General features: G+C 39.5%; 1 protein-coding gene across 1 annotated transcript; it reads right to left on the minus strand.

The window, feature by feature from the left end:
* Window positions 1-3,339: 3,339 nt before the first annotated feature.
* si:dkey-33m11.7 (trypsin-3) lies at window positions 3,340-14,151 on the minus strand. Its single transcript, XM_060910847.1, has 3 exons — window positions 13,984-14,151; window positions 8,612-8,878; window positions 3,340-3,660 (listed from the first exon to the last, which is right to left on the minus strand). Exons 1-3 carry the CDS (start codon window positions 14,149-14,151, stop codon window positions 3,451-3,453), a joined length of 645 nt encoding a protein of 214 aa, XP_060766830.1. The 3' UTR covers window positions 3,340-3,450.
* Window positions 14,152-14,719: the final 568 nt, after the last annotated feature.

A 14,719-nucleotide genomic window follows, 5' to 3' on the forward strand; every position in this document is an offset into this window, starting at 1 on the left:
GAATAGTCCACCATCCAAATAATATCTGCTCAGGGTTGGTCCTATGGTCCTTGTTTTACAGTCATGGAGAAGATACTCATGAAGTGCATAAAGGGTTACTTTAATATACAGCTATATACAGAATAAAGTAGGTTTGCTCTTGGGTTTACTACTAAAATGCATTCGTTTGAAATAAATTAGCGGCACAGCTGTTCCACTCTAACTGTACGGTAGATTCTGTAAGATCAACATGACTCATGCTGGAGTGAGCGTAGAGATGGATGACGCAAGTCTGAGCCTAAAAAGGCAGACAGCTGTTTACAGTCCAGTGCTTTTTTTTACTTGTTTTTGTAGTAGGTTACAGAGCGATATGATGCAAGCTCAAGACCAGCACAGCTTTTTAGTATTTGTTTAATTCTGGTTTATATGTCTGTGTAATGTATGGGTAAAAATAGCCTTGACTGATTTTAGAGAAAACCCATAGTCGAATCGCTCATCATGACATGCATAAGGAAGGAAAAAGGAAATTTGAATGAAAGGTAGACTGAAAAACCCCCCACAGTGCAGTAGATGAGCTCTGCTCATTCACTAAACAGCAAAAAGGGCTCATCCCGACGAGTCGATATAGAACTATTTTCCACTCTCTGCCTTCATTAGACCTGCTTTACTCAAGCAACAAGTGCTACTTTGATGGCATTTCCAAAGGACTGCATGACTTTGAACCAAACCATGTTGAGGATATTTCACTATCACTACGTTCAGACTGCAACCTGAAACGACCCATATCCGATTTGTTGTGAAATCCGATTTTTTTGTTAGGCCATTCACATTACCAATTATATGAGACTTGTATGCGATCTCCAATATGAACGGAAAACGACCCAAAAGTGTCCCGCATGCGCAAATTGACACGTAATAAGCACGTCTACGTAATACGTAAACAAAAAAAAAAAGCGCACTCTTCAAGTTTGCAAGTAAAGCATGGAGATGAGGCGAGACCTGGCGATGTGGTTTTTGTGGCGGCGGCGGAACTCACACAATAATCTGATTAATGTGGGCAGCAGACTAATGAGACCGAAGGTGTCAAATTACTGGAAATTTCCAGAACAATCTTATAATCTTGGAATACAGGATGGTTTAAGTTATAAATCAGTTATAGAAACTGTTTTATTTAATCAGGCTAACAGATAAACATCCAGGTCCCTACCAAATCCACCATTAGCTTGATCAATTCTATAAAAGTCTATTTAAATTCTGAAAACTGTACAAATGTTGTTTTCCACCAAAGAGGCGGGATTAGCCAACGCAGAATAGTGACGTTTGTCTCTTGTTGATGACGTGTAGGTCGCATGAATGCGACCTGTCCGGTCAGACTGCAGTCGCATGTGAAAATAACGGATATGCATCGGAATTAGGACCGCATATCCAAGCGGCCTGGGTCGCATGTGAAAAAAAATCGGATCTGTGTCGTTCAGACTGTCAATAACAAATCGGATACAGGTCGCATATGGGCAAAAAAAAATCGGATACGGGTCGTTTCAGGGTGCAGTCTGAACGTAGTCTACAGTATGTGGCATCACACACACACTGTTTACAGGTTAACCATGTTACACAGCATGATTTCATAAATCCAGAACCCACTGATTTCAGTGTAACAATGCACTGGATGCCTTTCAGCTTGGTGAAAGGGTGACGATAACAAAACGTCTTTGTAACATTTATGAATAAATAGGTGTGAATGGCTGTTAACACAGCGTCTTACTATCAGCTGCAGCTATCGCTTTACACAACGATATCAAGTGCAGCCAGCGAAACTAGAAACTCTCCGTACTGATGCCAGCTTCACTAAAAAGGCAGTGCTGACACACCCAGTCTCGTTGGATCTCCAGTCATCCAAAGGGAATTCATAAGTGGACAGATTTATTTTAGCCGTTTCATTCTGGTGTGCATTTCAACTTATTCTACTGCTTATTAATATTCCCAGATACACTACAATATTTATCTAATACACCACGAAATATACCAAGAGGCTCCGGTTGAAATTCTGGATTCTCTGAGGTGACCGAGCAGCACAGCCTTGAAGAAAATAGTACTATGCCAGTCACTGAAGAGAATCCAGAATTCTCGGAGCCTCTCAATGCATGGTATATTTGATATATACCCCTAATCAAAAAATTCCAAGCTAAAAGTGTTAAGATTGAATCTCGGCATAAATTCACTGGAGGCAGCCATGTTTGTCGTTTACGTCGGATCAACCTTCGACCTGACCTGCACACGTGCAATGTACCGCGCTATTGTGCGCCTCGTTAGATACGTAGATTTACACACACAGAAATGCTCACAGAGCCACAGCTGTGACTCGAGTCAGCCATATAGCTTGAAATTGTGATGTCAGTTCATGGTTTAAGCCAGTATCTCACTGGGCTGCGACAGCTTGCGAACATCATTCGCGAGAGAGTTTCAAAAGTGTCTTGAAACATTCACGGGACTTCTCAATTTCCTCGCATGAGTCGCAAAGCGTCGCTCCTTCGTCGCTGAAATTTTGAACATGTTCAAAAAATTCGTGCGACAAAATTTCTCTCAAAATAGCCGCAAACGCGTCGCTGGTGTCGCAAAGCCGTCGCGAACCCTTCTCAAGTCAGTTTCCGTGAGGCTTCCTCTACTTCCCTACCTGCCGAGGGAAAGCCGGGCTGCGACAGCCTGCGACTAGTTGGAGACGCAACAATTGCGGTAAAATATGCGAATATCAATTCAGTGTGATTCCAAGTGAAAATTGTCGCTAATTCACATATTTTGTCACGGGCTGTCACAGCCCAGTGAGATACTACCCATATCCAGGATATATAACCCAGGATATACCATGACTAACTCGCATTAAATTTTTTTTTTTGACGTCATGTGATACATTGCTTAATCAATGATGGAACTATTTCATGTCACGTGAGTCATCCTTGGGCAATCCCTGCACAGGAATATTTTGATGAAGGATATAAATCTAATATACAATGCATGCACTAAGAGGCGCCAGTAATTATGGATTCTCTGAGGTGACCGACGTGGTACTATTTTCAGGGTACTTCAGAAAATAGTACTATGCCAGTCACCTCAAAGAATCCATAATTTCAACCAGAGCCTCTGAGTGCATGGTATATTTATTATTTTATTGATTGAGCTGCTTTCAAAAATACTTATTATACCGCAATAATTTATAGCATTGCACGAAGACATACTCCGCTCAGTAATCAGTTGCTCAAAAGTAGCTTGGTGTAGCCTATTATACAGGTTTATAGATTTAATGCCACAAATCAACTGCAATTCTCTCTTTATTGGTTTGTATGTATGTATGTATATACAGTGTTTGTTAACCTTTTTCCACTGTACTCTGTTTTTGACAGGTGCTCTAAAATTGCTCTACATTTTTAAGATATTTATGAATCACATGATGACATTCTATATATTCCATACGTTAAGCTACACATCACTCGAAGTGGATTTCAATGCCAGTGGATTTCTGTACTTGTAACATCGTATGAAGGACCTGTAGATGGTACGGTCTATCCATCTGCGGAACCTGGCCACAGCCGTGTAGACTCCTGGAACCCCGGTATCCCCGCAGGTGTTTCCCCAAGAGGCAAGCCCATAAAGTTGGCCATCACACACAAGCAGCTCTCCAGAATCCCACTAGAACATCACAACACAAGCAGCATTGTAGCCCTTATTGTTTACACAACATCACTAGCATCTTCACACTCATCAATCACTTAGAATCAATTAAAGGGAAGGGGATTAGGGAAGGATAGTGACGTCTGTTCTGAAGCAGGGGTTATAAATCAGTGGGATTATTGATACTAGTGGACAATTATTTAAAGATAGATACGGATTCTTTAATCAAGCACTAAAATCATTCTAAGTTGGTGTGTCAAGTGCTTGTGTGAAAAGGTTTGATACATGAAGACTCAGAATAATAAAAATAAAAGTGTGTGGTTGGAGAAACTCTTGCCGATATACAGTAAATTTTCATACGATGACAAAAAAATAAACCTTTTATGAGAATATATAAAATTCACCAGCTGGGAGATCCATATCGTGAAATACCGTGACCGAGGTCTTGAAAATACTGACCTCGGCCCAGAGGCCTTGGTCAGTATTTTCAAGACCTCGGTCACGGTATTTCACGATACGGACCGACCTTAAGCTGGTAAATAATATATTTATTTTTTTCTTTACCAAATTTTAACAGAAAATGAGAGCGCCTGAAAGGGAAACCATATTTAAAACAAACCTGCTACAAGCCCGTTTTCGGCTTTCTCCTGAAATGTTTTCTTTTATTTCGTCTTCATCAGGGTAGTAAAACTCGCTTTCGCTGTGAACACTGTCGTTATCGTTATCCATTAACGCTATTATACTGAGAAATGCGAAAATAAATGTTGACAAAAAACTGCTACTATGTTGTTGTTGTGAACGAGCGAGTCGTCAAAGGTCCGTAACCGGGGTCCGTATCGTAGGATTCTGGACCGCTCGCAAGCCAATCAGAGCGCACGATTTGATGGAAACTGGACCGCGAAAAAAATAAATAATATCACAATGCTACACAGTTAGGTACAAAGATACAAACGTTAGACACCTCATGTTTTGCTCTTGTAAAACTAAAATAGCTCGTAAACTAAATGTATCTGTAGGTGTTTCGCTAGTAAGTTCTAAAGATACAGTTTGTGTTTTATCACAAGAGTAAACTTAAATAGCTAAATGTGAGCTGGCTGATATAGATAGCCACTAAACGTGCTACCTAGACGAGTTAAGTTAGCTAGCTACTTTACTGTGCTTATCTTTTGCTATAAGAGTTAGCTACGTCGTTATCAGGTTCAACAGTTTAGTAAAGTTATATAGTTCATTTTTCTGTGACCAGAATTCAATCTCGTAGCAAAACATTAGCTGACTGATATAGTTAGTGAACTACAGTTATCTAGAGATCGAGAGCTCTGCCTGTCAGCTCATGTTATGTTAGCTCTCTAACTGTAATAATAGGAATGATCTTTGATGATTTACAAATTCAAAAGGAAAAGAGACAGAAAAGGAGGAGACGTTTGCTATGGGACATTTGTAAATGTGTTTCTCAGTCTGAGCAACAGTTAGAACATGTTAAAACTCAGAAAGGATAAAGTTAAATAGCATATTGCAACAACAATCCAAGTACTGAATTATGAGGTTTTGGAAACGTAAGAATTTCAGCAATCCATACTTCTTGAAAACATTTCAGTATATTTTAGTAAACTACTAAGGCTACATCCACATGACAACGGCAACGAGATTTTTTTTTTTAAATATTGCGTCCACATGGGCAACGGATCAGTAAAATATCAGGTACATATGGCAACGCAACGCTTGCTGAAAACGATGCAATACACATGCCACACCTCTACATGTGCTGTAAGACGGTCCCATCGGAGACACCAGAACAATAGAAGAAGTAGACGCATGCGCATAAACCCCTTCTTCTGTAGCATCAGCCACATAAAGTTTTGATTATTAATCAGTAGCGTAAAACGAAAGATGCGGAAAGAGGAATGAATGGAGGTAGATGGAAGCCGGTACGCCAACATTCTGATATCTTCCAGAATTCTTTAATGGGCCGGAATAAATTGAATGCTACACGTTGATGGATTACTTTGTTCTTCTACGCCCTTTTTGAGGAATGTATTGTCGGACTTAAACCAACATCTGAAGAGGTGAGATCGTTCCTTTTTTTTTTTTTTCCTATTTTTGCTGGCGGGATTGTTTTTGTTTTTGGAAAGCGCACGGGTGGTGCGCGGTTTGGTACTGCTTCCGCAGTGTTTGGACTAAAGACTCTGCCCTAAGGGCTATTTTCTCACTCTGTCTCTCTCTCTCTCTCACTTTGCACCATTACACAATAAATATTCACAGTGAAAATATTTTGTAAGCGCGTTTCATGAACCAAGTTATAGGATTTGTTGACAACTTGCATCGAGTTCGTTACACTTCTACCCAGCGTGAAGCACTGACAGTCATGTGGTTGTGACGTCATCGTAAACAAATCCGTTCTACTCATCCAGACGACTTCGCAATGGGGCCGTTGCCAGATTTTTCCACTCTGGAACCCGTTCTCAAAAGATTTCGTTTTGGGGCACCCAAAACGCCGGTGTCGTGTGGACGCCAGGCCGAAACGATAAACAATTTTATCAGATTCACCTGAATCCGTTGCTGTGTGGACAGGGCCTAAATCCAGTGTTGCCAAATTAGCATCTTAGCTCAACTCACAGCAAGTGGGTAAAGCCTGATTAAGTTGTGTTTGAGCTGATATCCCAATGACCAATCACACATTATTAGTGTTCCCAATGACCAATCACAGATGATTGTCTTCAACAACCAATTGCTGATCGCCATTGTTCCCAAAGACCAATCACTGATCATAATTGTTCCAAATAGCCAATTACTGTTCACTATTGCTCCCAATGACCAATCACCTTACACTACATTCATGGCATTTAGCAGACACTCTTATCCAGAGTAATCTAGAGCAGCCTGGGGAGTAATTGGGGGTTAGCTGCCTTGCTCAAGGGTACTTCAGCAATTCCTGCTGATCCAAGGAAACAAACCAGCAACCTTTTGGTCCCAAAGCTGCTTCTTCCTTTAGGCCATGGCTTCCCCATCACAAATCACCATTGTTCCCAATGACCAATCATCCTAACAAAAAAAAATCACTGTCAAGTGTCGTGTAACACATCTTCATGTAACACTCATATAACACTTCTTCATGTAACACATTTTGACATGCAAATGATCATGATGTGTCGCTGAGTCTATGACATCACCTAGACACTTCTAGCAACTTCACAGTTCACAACACTACTAAAGCCTAGATAAAGGGGAAGCCATAGCCTAAAGATTAGAGAAGCAGCTTTGGGACCAGAAGGTTGCTGGTTCAATTCCCTGAACCAGCAGGAATAGCTGAAGTACCCTTGAGCAAGGCACCTAACCCCCAACTGCTCCCCAGGGTGCTCTGGGTATGTTGTACATTGCTCTGCATAAGAGCATCTGCTAAATGCAGTTAATGTAATAAAAATCAGGTAGAAATATACTTTTCTCAGATTTTGAAAAAAATATTTATACTAACTGTCCAGTATACAGTATTATATTTTGTGTAGCATTATTGTATAACTCTTAATAGGCATATCAGACACTCACTGGCTGTGCTGTGAAAATGGTCCATGCAGACGCTCATCAAAGTTTTCAAATCTGTCATTGCTTAACTCTTGAATATTTTCTATCGTGAATAATATCATAAAAAATCTTATAATCTCTGCTTTCCAAAGAAATTTATCTCGTTAAGATCTGTTCAGTACTTTAGGAGTAACGGCAGGTTGAAGTCGGTACAACAGAGTACACTCTCTGCTCGCGGGACGTCGGGAAACTGCCGGTGCTTTCTGAGTCACGGGAAAGTGCTCAGGCTCTCCCTCTCTCTCTCTTCTGATCGGTTTCCGACTGGATTACTCATGAATATCAATCAGATAACTTTTATAGGGATGTTTTCTCGCTCTCATGGTTTCTGATGAAGTATTCAGCAAAATTTTCCATCTGCTAGTTTTGATGTTATGATTCACGGGAGACTTTGAAGTGAGTTTTCATAGCTTTACCTACTTATTTTTTCAAATCAAACTGATTCCTGTAAATAAATAACTATTTTGGAATATAACTGTAGTTGTTTTGATGAAAAATATGGAGATCTTAGTGGTCGGAATGAGATTTTAAAAAACCGGAAGTCAGAAACGCAAGTGTCAATTTCAATTCAATTAACTGGAAGTGTTTATTGGATGTGGATCACACAGTTTTTTCGTGGTTTGCCTTGAAAGCTGTGAATATTAATCGAAATAATCATTTATATTCTTTCATATCAACACTAGTAGGCTCTACTTTTGAGAAATACAAAGCCCGACAGGGCACAAAGAGGGTATTAGAAATAATCTTTTATTACTTTTTTTTTTTACTGAGTGTACCGATTTAACGATTTTACCTAGTTAGCATAATTAATACGAATTAAATGCATAAATTAAATACATCATTTGCATAGTTTGTTTTTACTAATTTTTCAAACTTCGTATTCAGTATACAACCATCTATGTGCCTGCTGATTTCCATGTAAATATCTTGAAAAATAGACGTTATTAAGAAAAAACATTTGATTTAATTCGTTAATGAGGCCCATCTTGGACTGTGTGATCCGAATCCATAATATTCCGGCAGTTTTCTAAAAATTAAGCTGTTTTTTTCAATCTTTGATTTGTAATATCTCAAGAACGGATGAACGTATTTTAATTCTGTAGAAAATATGTTGTTCTGCATTCAATTCTGAATTCAATTAGAGCAGTTTCAAGCAATTTGGACTGAATTTGAATTTTCAACCTGCAATGTCTACTGTTAAACATTTCTTGTATAGTGATACTACTACATCATCAAACCTGGAATAGAAACATCTCCAATTCTCATCCCCACAACCTGATGGCAAAACATCTTCAGGGTTATACCACAAGTTCAGTCACCTCAGCTTAAAACTACAAGACCAGAAAAATAGACATTTTAGCACCTAGGCTGACCTCAAACCCTTAAGTTCAGATACCTTGCATGCATCCTTTCCTCCAGTACTGTAGCCAGCACAGATCATATTACTTGTAATGCTTCCATTGAAGGACTTGCTGCTATTACACCTAGTTGTGGAGATGATGGGCAGAGTTACAGAGTGAAGCGTAAGGGGACTCGCACCCCTGCCCTGGCTTGTGGAACCCCAACCGGACACCTGACACTGCTGGCCAGGCAGCACTCCTGTGTTTTGTTTGGGTAGAGGAGCCAGGGAGACATACCTGTTCAGCTTTATTGGAGCCCGGAGCTAAAGCAAACATAGAAAGGGTGTAGAGATTAGAGCTGGGCATCTGGTTTATTCTCAGGCATTTAATCAGAGCATCCTTCTGGTTAGGATTAAAGATAATATTTACACTGGCACTGGTATCAATTTAAGTAATATACGGCCAGTTGGTTATTAAATTTAATATGCTGACCCATTTCAATCTTAAACGCACCTGTATGTATGATTACCACCTCAGTGAAATGGATTGGATTAGGAATAGGAAGTTCAATATGTTACTAGAAAACTTGGTCATATTTTCTATGAAGTACATAGAGGATATTACACGGTTCCACAAAGATATGAAGTTTATCTTTGGGTGGTGAATATATTCCCGAATGAACAAAGCCAACGAGTGAAAATATTTTCAACACGAGAAGATAAAAACTTCATATCTTTGCACCACCGTGTAATGTTCTTTATATATGGACACATCCAGGGAAAAAAAAAATGCAAGTTAATGAAAAGAAGTTTAATTTTGAACCGGTTCGCCATTTTGACAACACTTGTCTAGCAGTGTTGCCAGATTGGGCTGTTTTAAGTGCATTTTGGTGGGTTTTGAACATATTTTGGCTGGAAAACGTCAGCAGTATCTGGCAACGCTGGTGTCTAGTCAGTGGGAAAACACTAGGAATGACGTCATCGGAACGAAATAAGTCACTCAGATCCGTGACGTAGTTCGTATGAAAAATACGAGTTTTTCAACACGAGAAGATAAACTTCATATCTTCAAGTTAATGTGCGATTTTCTTTTTATATGACACGTTCACAAACAAAAAGTACTCAAATTTATCACAACAACTCATCGATTTCCTTACGAGTGACATATAGAGATTTGTCACAGTTTTGGTTCGAAACAAACTCAAGCCTACTTTTCATAGTGTATTATGTTTAAGTATTGATACTTTGTCACGGTACTGGATTTGTAAACAAGCTTGGTTTAAAATATATCGCAGTTTATCACATGCCTGTTAATGATTTACACTCAGAAATGAAAAGTTTATACTTTAAGTTACTTCGAAAATCAGGACAGGTCTCAGTGGGTCATATATAAACCACTATGGAAAGGATTTTGTTATTGGTAATCTATATATTATTTACCAGCTGGGAGGTCCGTATCGTGAAATACCGTGACCGAGGTCTTGAAAATACTGACCGAGGACTCTGGGCCGAGGTCAGTATTTTCAAGGCCGAGGTCATGGTATTTCACGATACGGACCGACCTTAAGCTGGTAAATAATATATTTATTTTTTTCTTTACCAAATTCTAACCGAAAATGAGAGCACCCGAAAGGGAAACCATATTTAGAACAAACCTGCTACAAGCTCGTCAAAAATCTGTTTGACAAACTACGTCAGCTTGGAATTTTTCGAAAAAAAAAACTTGATCTAGATCACTTCCCTGATCTAGGCAACAAAAATGTTGACAAAACATTGCTACTATGTTGTTTGTTGTTGTGAACGAGCAAGTCGCCAAAAGGTCCATAACCAAGGTCCGGATCGTAGGATTCCGGACCGCTCGCGAGCCAATCAGAGCGCATGATTTGATGGAAACCGGACCGCGAAAAAAATAAAATGTGTTACAAACCCCACTTATAATGCGTCAAATTCACAATGCATTATATTCACTGAACAAAAGTGGAAGGAATTTTCAAGTGTAATTATAACAATATATAAACACGAGTGTTTTACTGGGAAATATACCACTTGCGTTTTTATACGAGCTACATCCAGGACATGGAGACTCAAAATCGTGACATAAATCTCTATAGATCACCCGTGAGGAAATCGATGAATTGTTTTGATAAATTTGGGTACTTTGTGAATGTGTCTATATAATAATAATAATAATAATAATAATAATAATAATAATAAAAATCACATATTAGCTTCAAGATATGAATTTTATCTTCTCATGTTGAAAACCATCGTGGATCTGAGTAACATATTTAAATAATATTGGCTGGCTTTATTTCGTGATATATCAGATATATTCCATTCAGCTAACATGATACTGAATGAGTCGAAGACAAGTTCAATAGCATGCTAGCTAAATGGAACATATCTGCCAATATTATTATTATTATACATACACATTCCTTTTGAGTGTTCAACGCAGCTTTCTCTTTCAAAATCTTCCATATTTAACAAAACAAACCTGGCGGCCATGTTCATGTTCAAATTGATGAGTTCAATATCATGCTAGCTGAATGGAATATATTTGATAGACCATGAAAAAATGCCAGCCATTATTATTAGAATACATACACACTCGCTTCATATCACCATTCTCGAAGGCCAACACAAGCTTACCCATGACTCAGTGTTATTAACGCAGCAGTCCAGTTACCTTCCAGCCGGTGTAGCATTGAGCAGTAGCGTTAGCAAAGGCCAACGCTCACGCAGTCAAGCCAGTGCTATCAAGAGCTACTAGCACAGGCTAATGACTGAGAAACTAAGATTTCTGTCTCCAGACTCTTCTTCCATGCTCGATCGCCACAGTATTTTTCATTTATACTTAAGTATTTATTTTCCAATGTAATTTACTTAGTTACTTTTAAAATCAACATTGACAGCTACACACAACGGAGCGACCTGGCAGCCAAAATTCTCTCAAAATCTTCCATTTTTAATGAAGCGAACCTGGTGGCCATGTTTGTTTACAAATTGTCACTGTCACTTGCTAGCATGGAAGTTTTATATCTCTGACGTGTGATGTCGTGTTGTCTTGACAACATGCAATATTGTAACAATATTGCATACTCATTCTCCATTGGGTAGAATGACGGAGTACAAGTAGGATAAGTGATATGCTAACAATATTGCATGCTATTGAACCAAATGAATGAAACCCACTAGAAGGGAATAGAACACGTTTTTATTCCATGGAAAAAGTGTCCTGCATATATAATAATTAAATAATATTGGCTGGCTTTTTTTTCGTGGTATATCAGATATATTCCATTCAGCTAGCATGATATTGAACGAGTCGAAGACGAGTAGCTGAATGGAATATATCTGATATACCATGAAAAAAAAGCCAGCCACTATTATTATTATTATTATTATTATTATTATTATAATACACACTTGATGGAACAATTATAGATTTTACAAAAAGTTAAGAACAGGGCAGTAACTTATCAATATTGAATGCTGATTCTGATTGAATGTAATTCAACGTTCTGTCAATCCAATGTACTGTACAAAGTCAAAGTTCTAACAATAAAAATGGTACAAGTCCAAAAAGCCTGAACAACAACCCAACTTAGATACAAGCTATATACAGGTAGACAGTTCAAGTTCAAAGTTACTTTTGGTAGAAGTTAATTGTTATATTGCAGTTGTTCAAAACAAAAGGGCTTTGCTGAGTCAAGTCCATGAGTGAAGTCCTCTTGTAAAAGTCTCCGTCACTTTTCCTCACCTCCAAGTAGAACTTTATATTTCCGCTATTGCTCTCTTTTCCAATGTCCGTTGGTATGTTTTTCTCTTGTAAATATGCGTGAAGAATATCCAGTGAAGTTTTGGTAGCCTTTCGGGTGTTCAGCGCATCTTTCTCTTTAAATCTTCTGCTTTGAATGAAGTAAACCTTGCGGCCATTTTTGTTTTTCAAACTGTTACAGTCACTCGCGAGTGCGGAAGTTTTACGTCGCCGATGTCTCTTTTCCAGTTTTTCCATATATTTAATGTGAAAGATTAAACGCGTGAAGAATATCCAGGGAAGTTTTGGTAGCCTTTCGGATGTTCAGCGTGTCTTTCTCTTTAAATCTTCGGCTTTTGATGAAGCAAACCTTTGTGTACAAACTGTCAGTCACTCACTTGTGCCGAAGTTTTACATCTCTGACGTGTCTCTTTACCAGTTTTTTGATGTCCGTTGGCATGTTTTTCTCTTGTAAATATGCGTGAAGAATATATAACGAAGTTTTGGTAGCCTTTTGGGTGTTCAGTGCATTTTTAGTTTCAGTTTATTTATTTAGTGCTTAAACCGAGCACTAAATTGACCCCGTCTTCTCTCTTTCCCAGCTGACAAAGAAATGACTGTGTGCATACGCAACAGAAAAGTTGTCACTGGATCTTCGCGTGTGATGTCGTGTTGTCAACAATGTGCAGTATTATAACAATATTGCATGCTCATTCTCCATTGCGGAGAATGGCGTAATACATGGAGGCAGTGGCGATCCTAGAGTAATTTACTCCCCGGGCGAACCCCCCCCCCGCCCCCGCCCGTCTTGTTTTTTTTTTCGGGGGGTTTTTTTTGGGGACCTTTTTTTTGGGGGGGGGACCGTTTTTTTTTTCGCGCCCGCGCTCGTGCCCCCCCCCCGCGTTGGGCTCTGTATTAGCCAACAGAATGTTAACAGCTTTACATGGTCGTTTAAACATTTCTCGTCGTGTGTTGTATGTCGCGGACGCGGCCCGTTATAAATTTGCTGTTACCAGAATGGCAATGATCCAGTTGTAATGTATTACTTAAGACTCTGTGTAATGTCATAGTAGTGTAGTACTATGGTAGTAAAGTCGTTTTGATGACTAGTACAATGTTCCGCTGGCGGGATTGTGCATATTATGGGGCTACGACAAGTTAGGCACACACACACACACACTGATGACGTCACCCGCGCAACTTTGGTATTGGGCTTCCCCATCCAAAATGTTCACCCCCCCCGCCCGTCTTGTTTTTTTTTCGGGGGTGTTTTTTGGGGGAACTTTTTTTTTGGGGGACCGTTTTTTTTTCGCACCCGCGCTCATGCCGCCCCCCCCGCGATGCCGCCCCGGGCGGCTGCCCGGTTGGACCGCCCCCAGGACCGCCCCTGCATGGAGGATAAGTGATATGATAATATTGCATGCTATCAATAAACCCACTAGAAGGGAATAGAATACATGTTTTTATTCCATGGAAAAAGTGTCCCGTATGTATAATAATTCCTGATATTTCACTCTGATGACGTCACTCCCAGTGTTTTCCCACTGACTAGACTCACGTTGTCAAAATCTCCCTGTAATATCCTCTATGTATAAAATGCCTGAAATATAACGTTACATATTCATGTCATTAACATCGAAAGTGTACTCTGTACGCAACATAGCTGTACCTTAATGAGCATGAGGTCTGCATTATTGCTGCTCTTGTTGTACAGTGGGTGAGGTGTAATGGAGCGTGGTTTGGAATACTGCTCCATTCCTTCATACTTGCCAAGAGAGTTGTCTCCAGCCACTATCATCATCTGATCCACCCTGAGTGCAAGACATCTGCATCTCATACATGATAAATAAGTGTCATGTCACACCTGAAACTCACTACAGACCAGCGACATTCAATTCACACTCTGAAAGTGTGATAGCACAGGGACTGCTCGGTTATACTGGCCACTGAATGGACATTTTGCTGCTATGGACTTGCTTAGGTGTATAAAAAAATCTGGATAATTGTCGATACAGGGAATCTTTTGGTAAGAGTAGCTTTGCGTTACATCACATCACACCACCCCACCCCTTCATGGGTTATTTTCCTAACACAACATGTCCCATTGTGTCTTATTCATTAGATCTCTTTACTCTTCACCACGGCCATGAAAAATTATTCCAATCAATCAATCAATCAATCAATCAATCAATCAATCAATCAATCAATCAATCAATCAATCAATCAATCAATCAATCGCTCAATGACCCCCAGTCCATACTTTAGGAACCAGGAACTTACTTAATAGTTATTAAATAAGAGATGGGTTTAGAATCAAGCAAAAGGTTCATCTCATCTCATCATCTGTAGCCGCTTTATCCTGTTCTACAGGGTCGCAGGCAAGCTGGAGCCTATCCCAGCTGACT

This window comes from Neoarius graeffei, chromosome 26 (assembly GCF_027579695.1).
Source record: "Neoarius graeffei isolate fNeoGra1 chromosome 26, fNeoGra1.pri, whole genome shotgun sequence".
NCBI classification, from domain to species: Eukaryota; Metazoa; Chordata; class Actinopteri; order Siluriformes; family Ariidae; genus Neoarius; species Neoarius graeffei.

Excerpts from the sequence above, each read along its gene's own strand:
- si:dkey-33m11.7 (XM_060910847.1), bottom strand. The coding sequence starts at position 14,151 with ATGAGATGCAGATGTCTTGCACTCAGGGTGGATCAGATGATGATAGTG. Across the intron at positions 8,879-13,983 it reads CAGACCTCATGCTCATTAAG|CTCCGGGCTCCAATAAAGCT; the intron begins GTACAGCTATGT and ends TGTTTGCTTTAG. Across the intron at positions 3,661-8,611 it reads GAGGAAAGGATGCATGCAAG|TGGGATTCTGGAGAGCTGCT; the intron begins GTATCTGAACTT and ends GTGATGTTCTAG.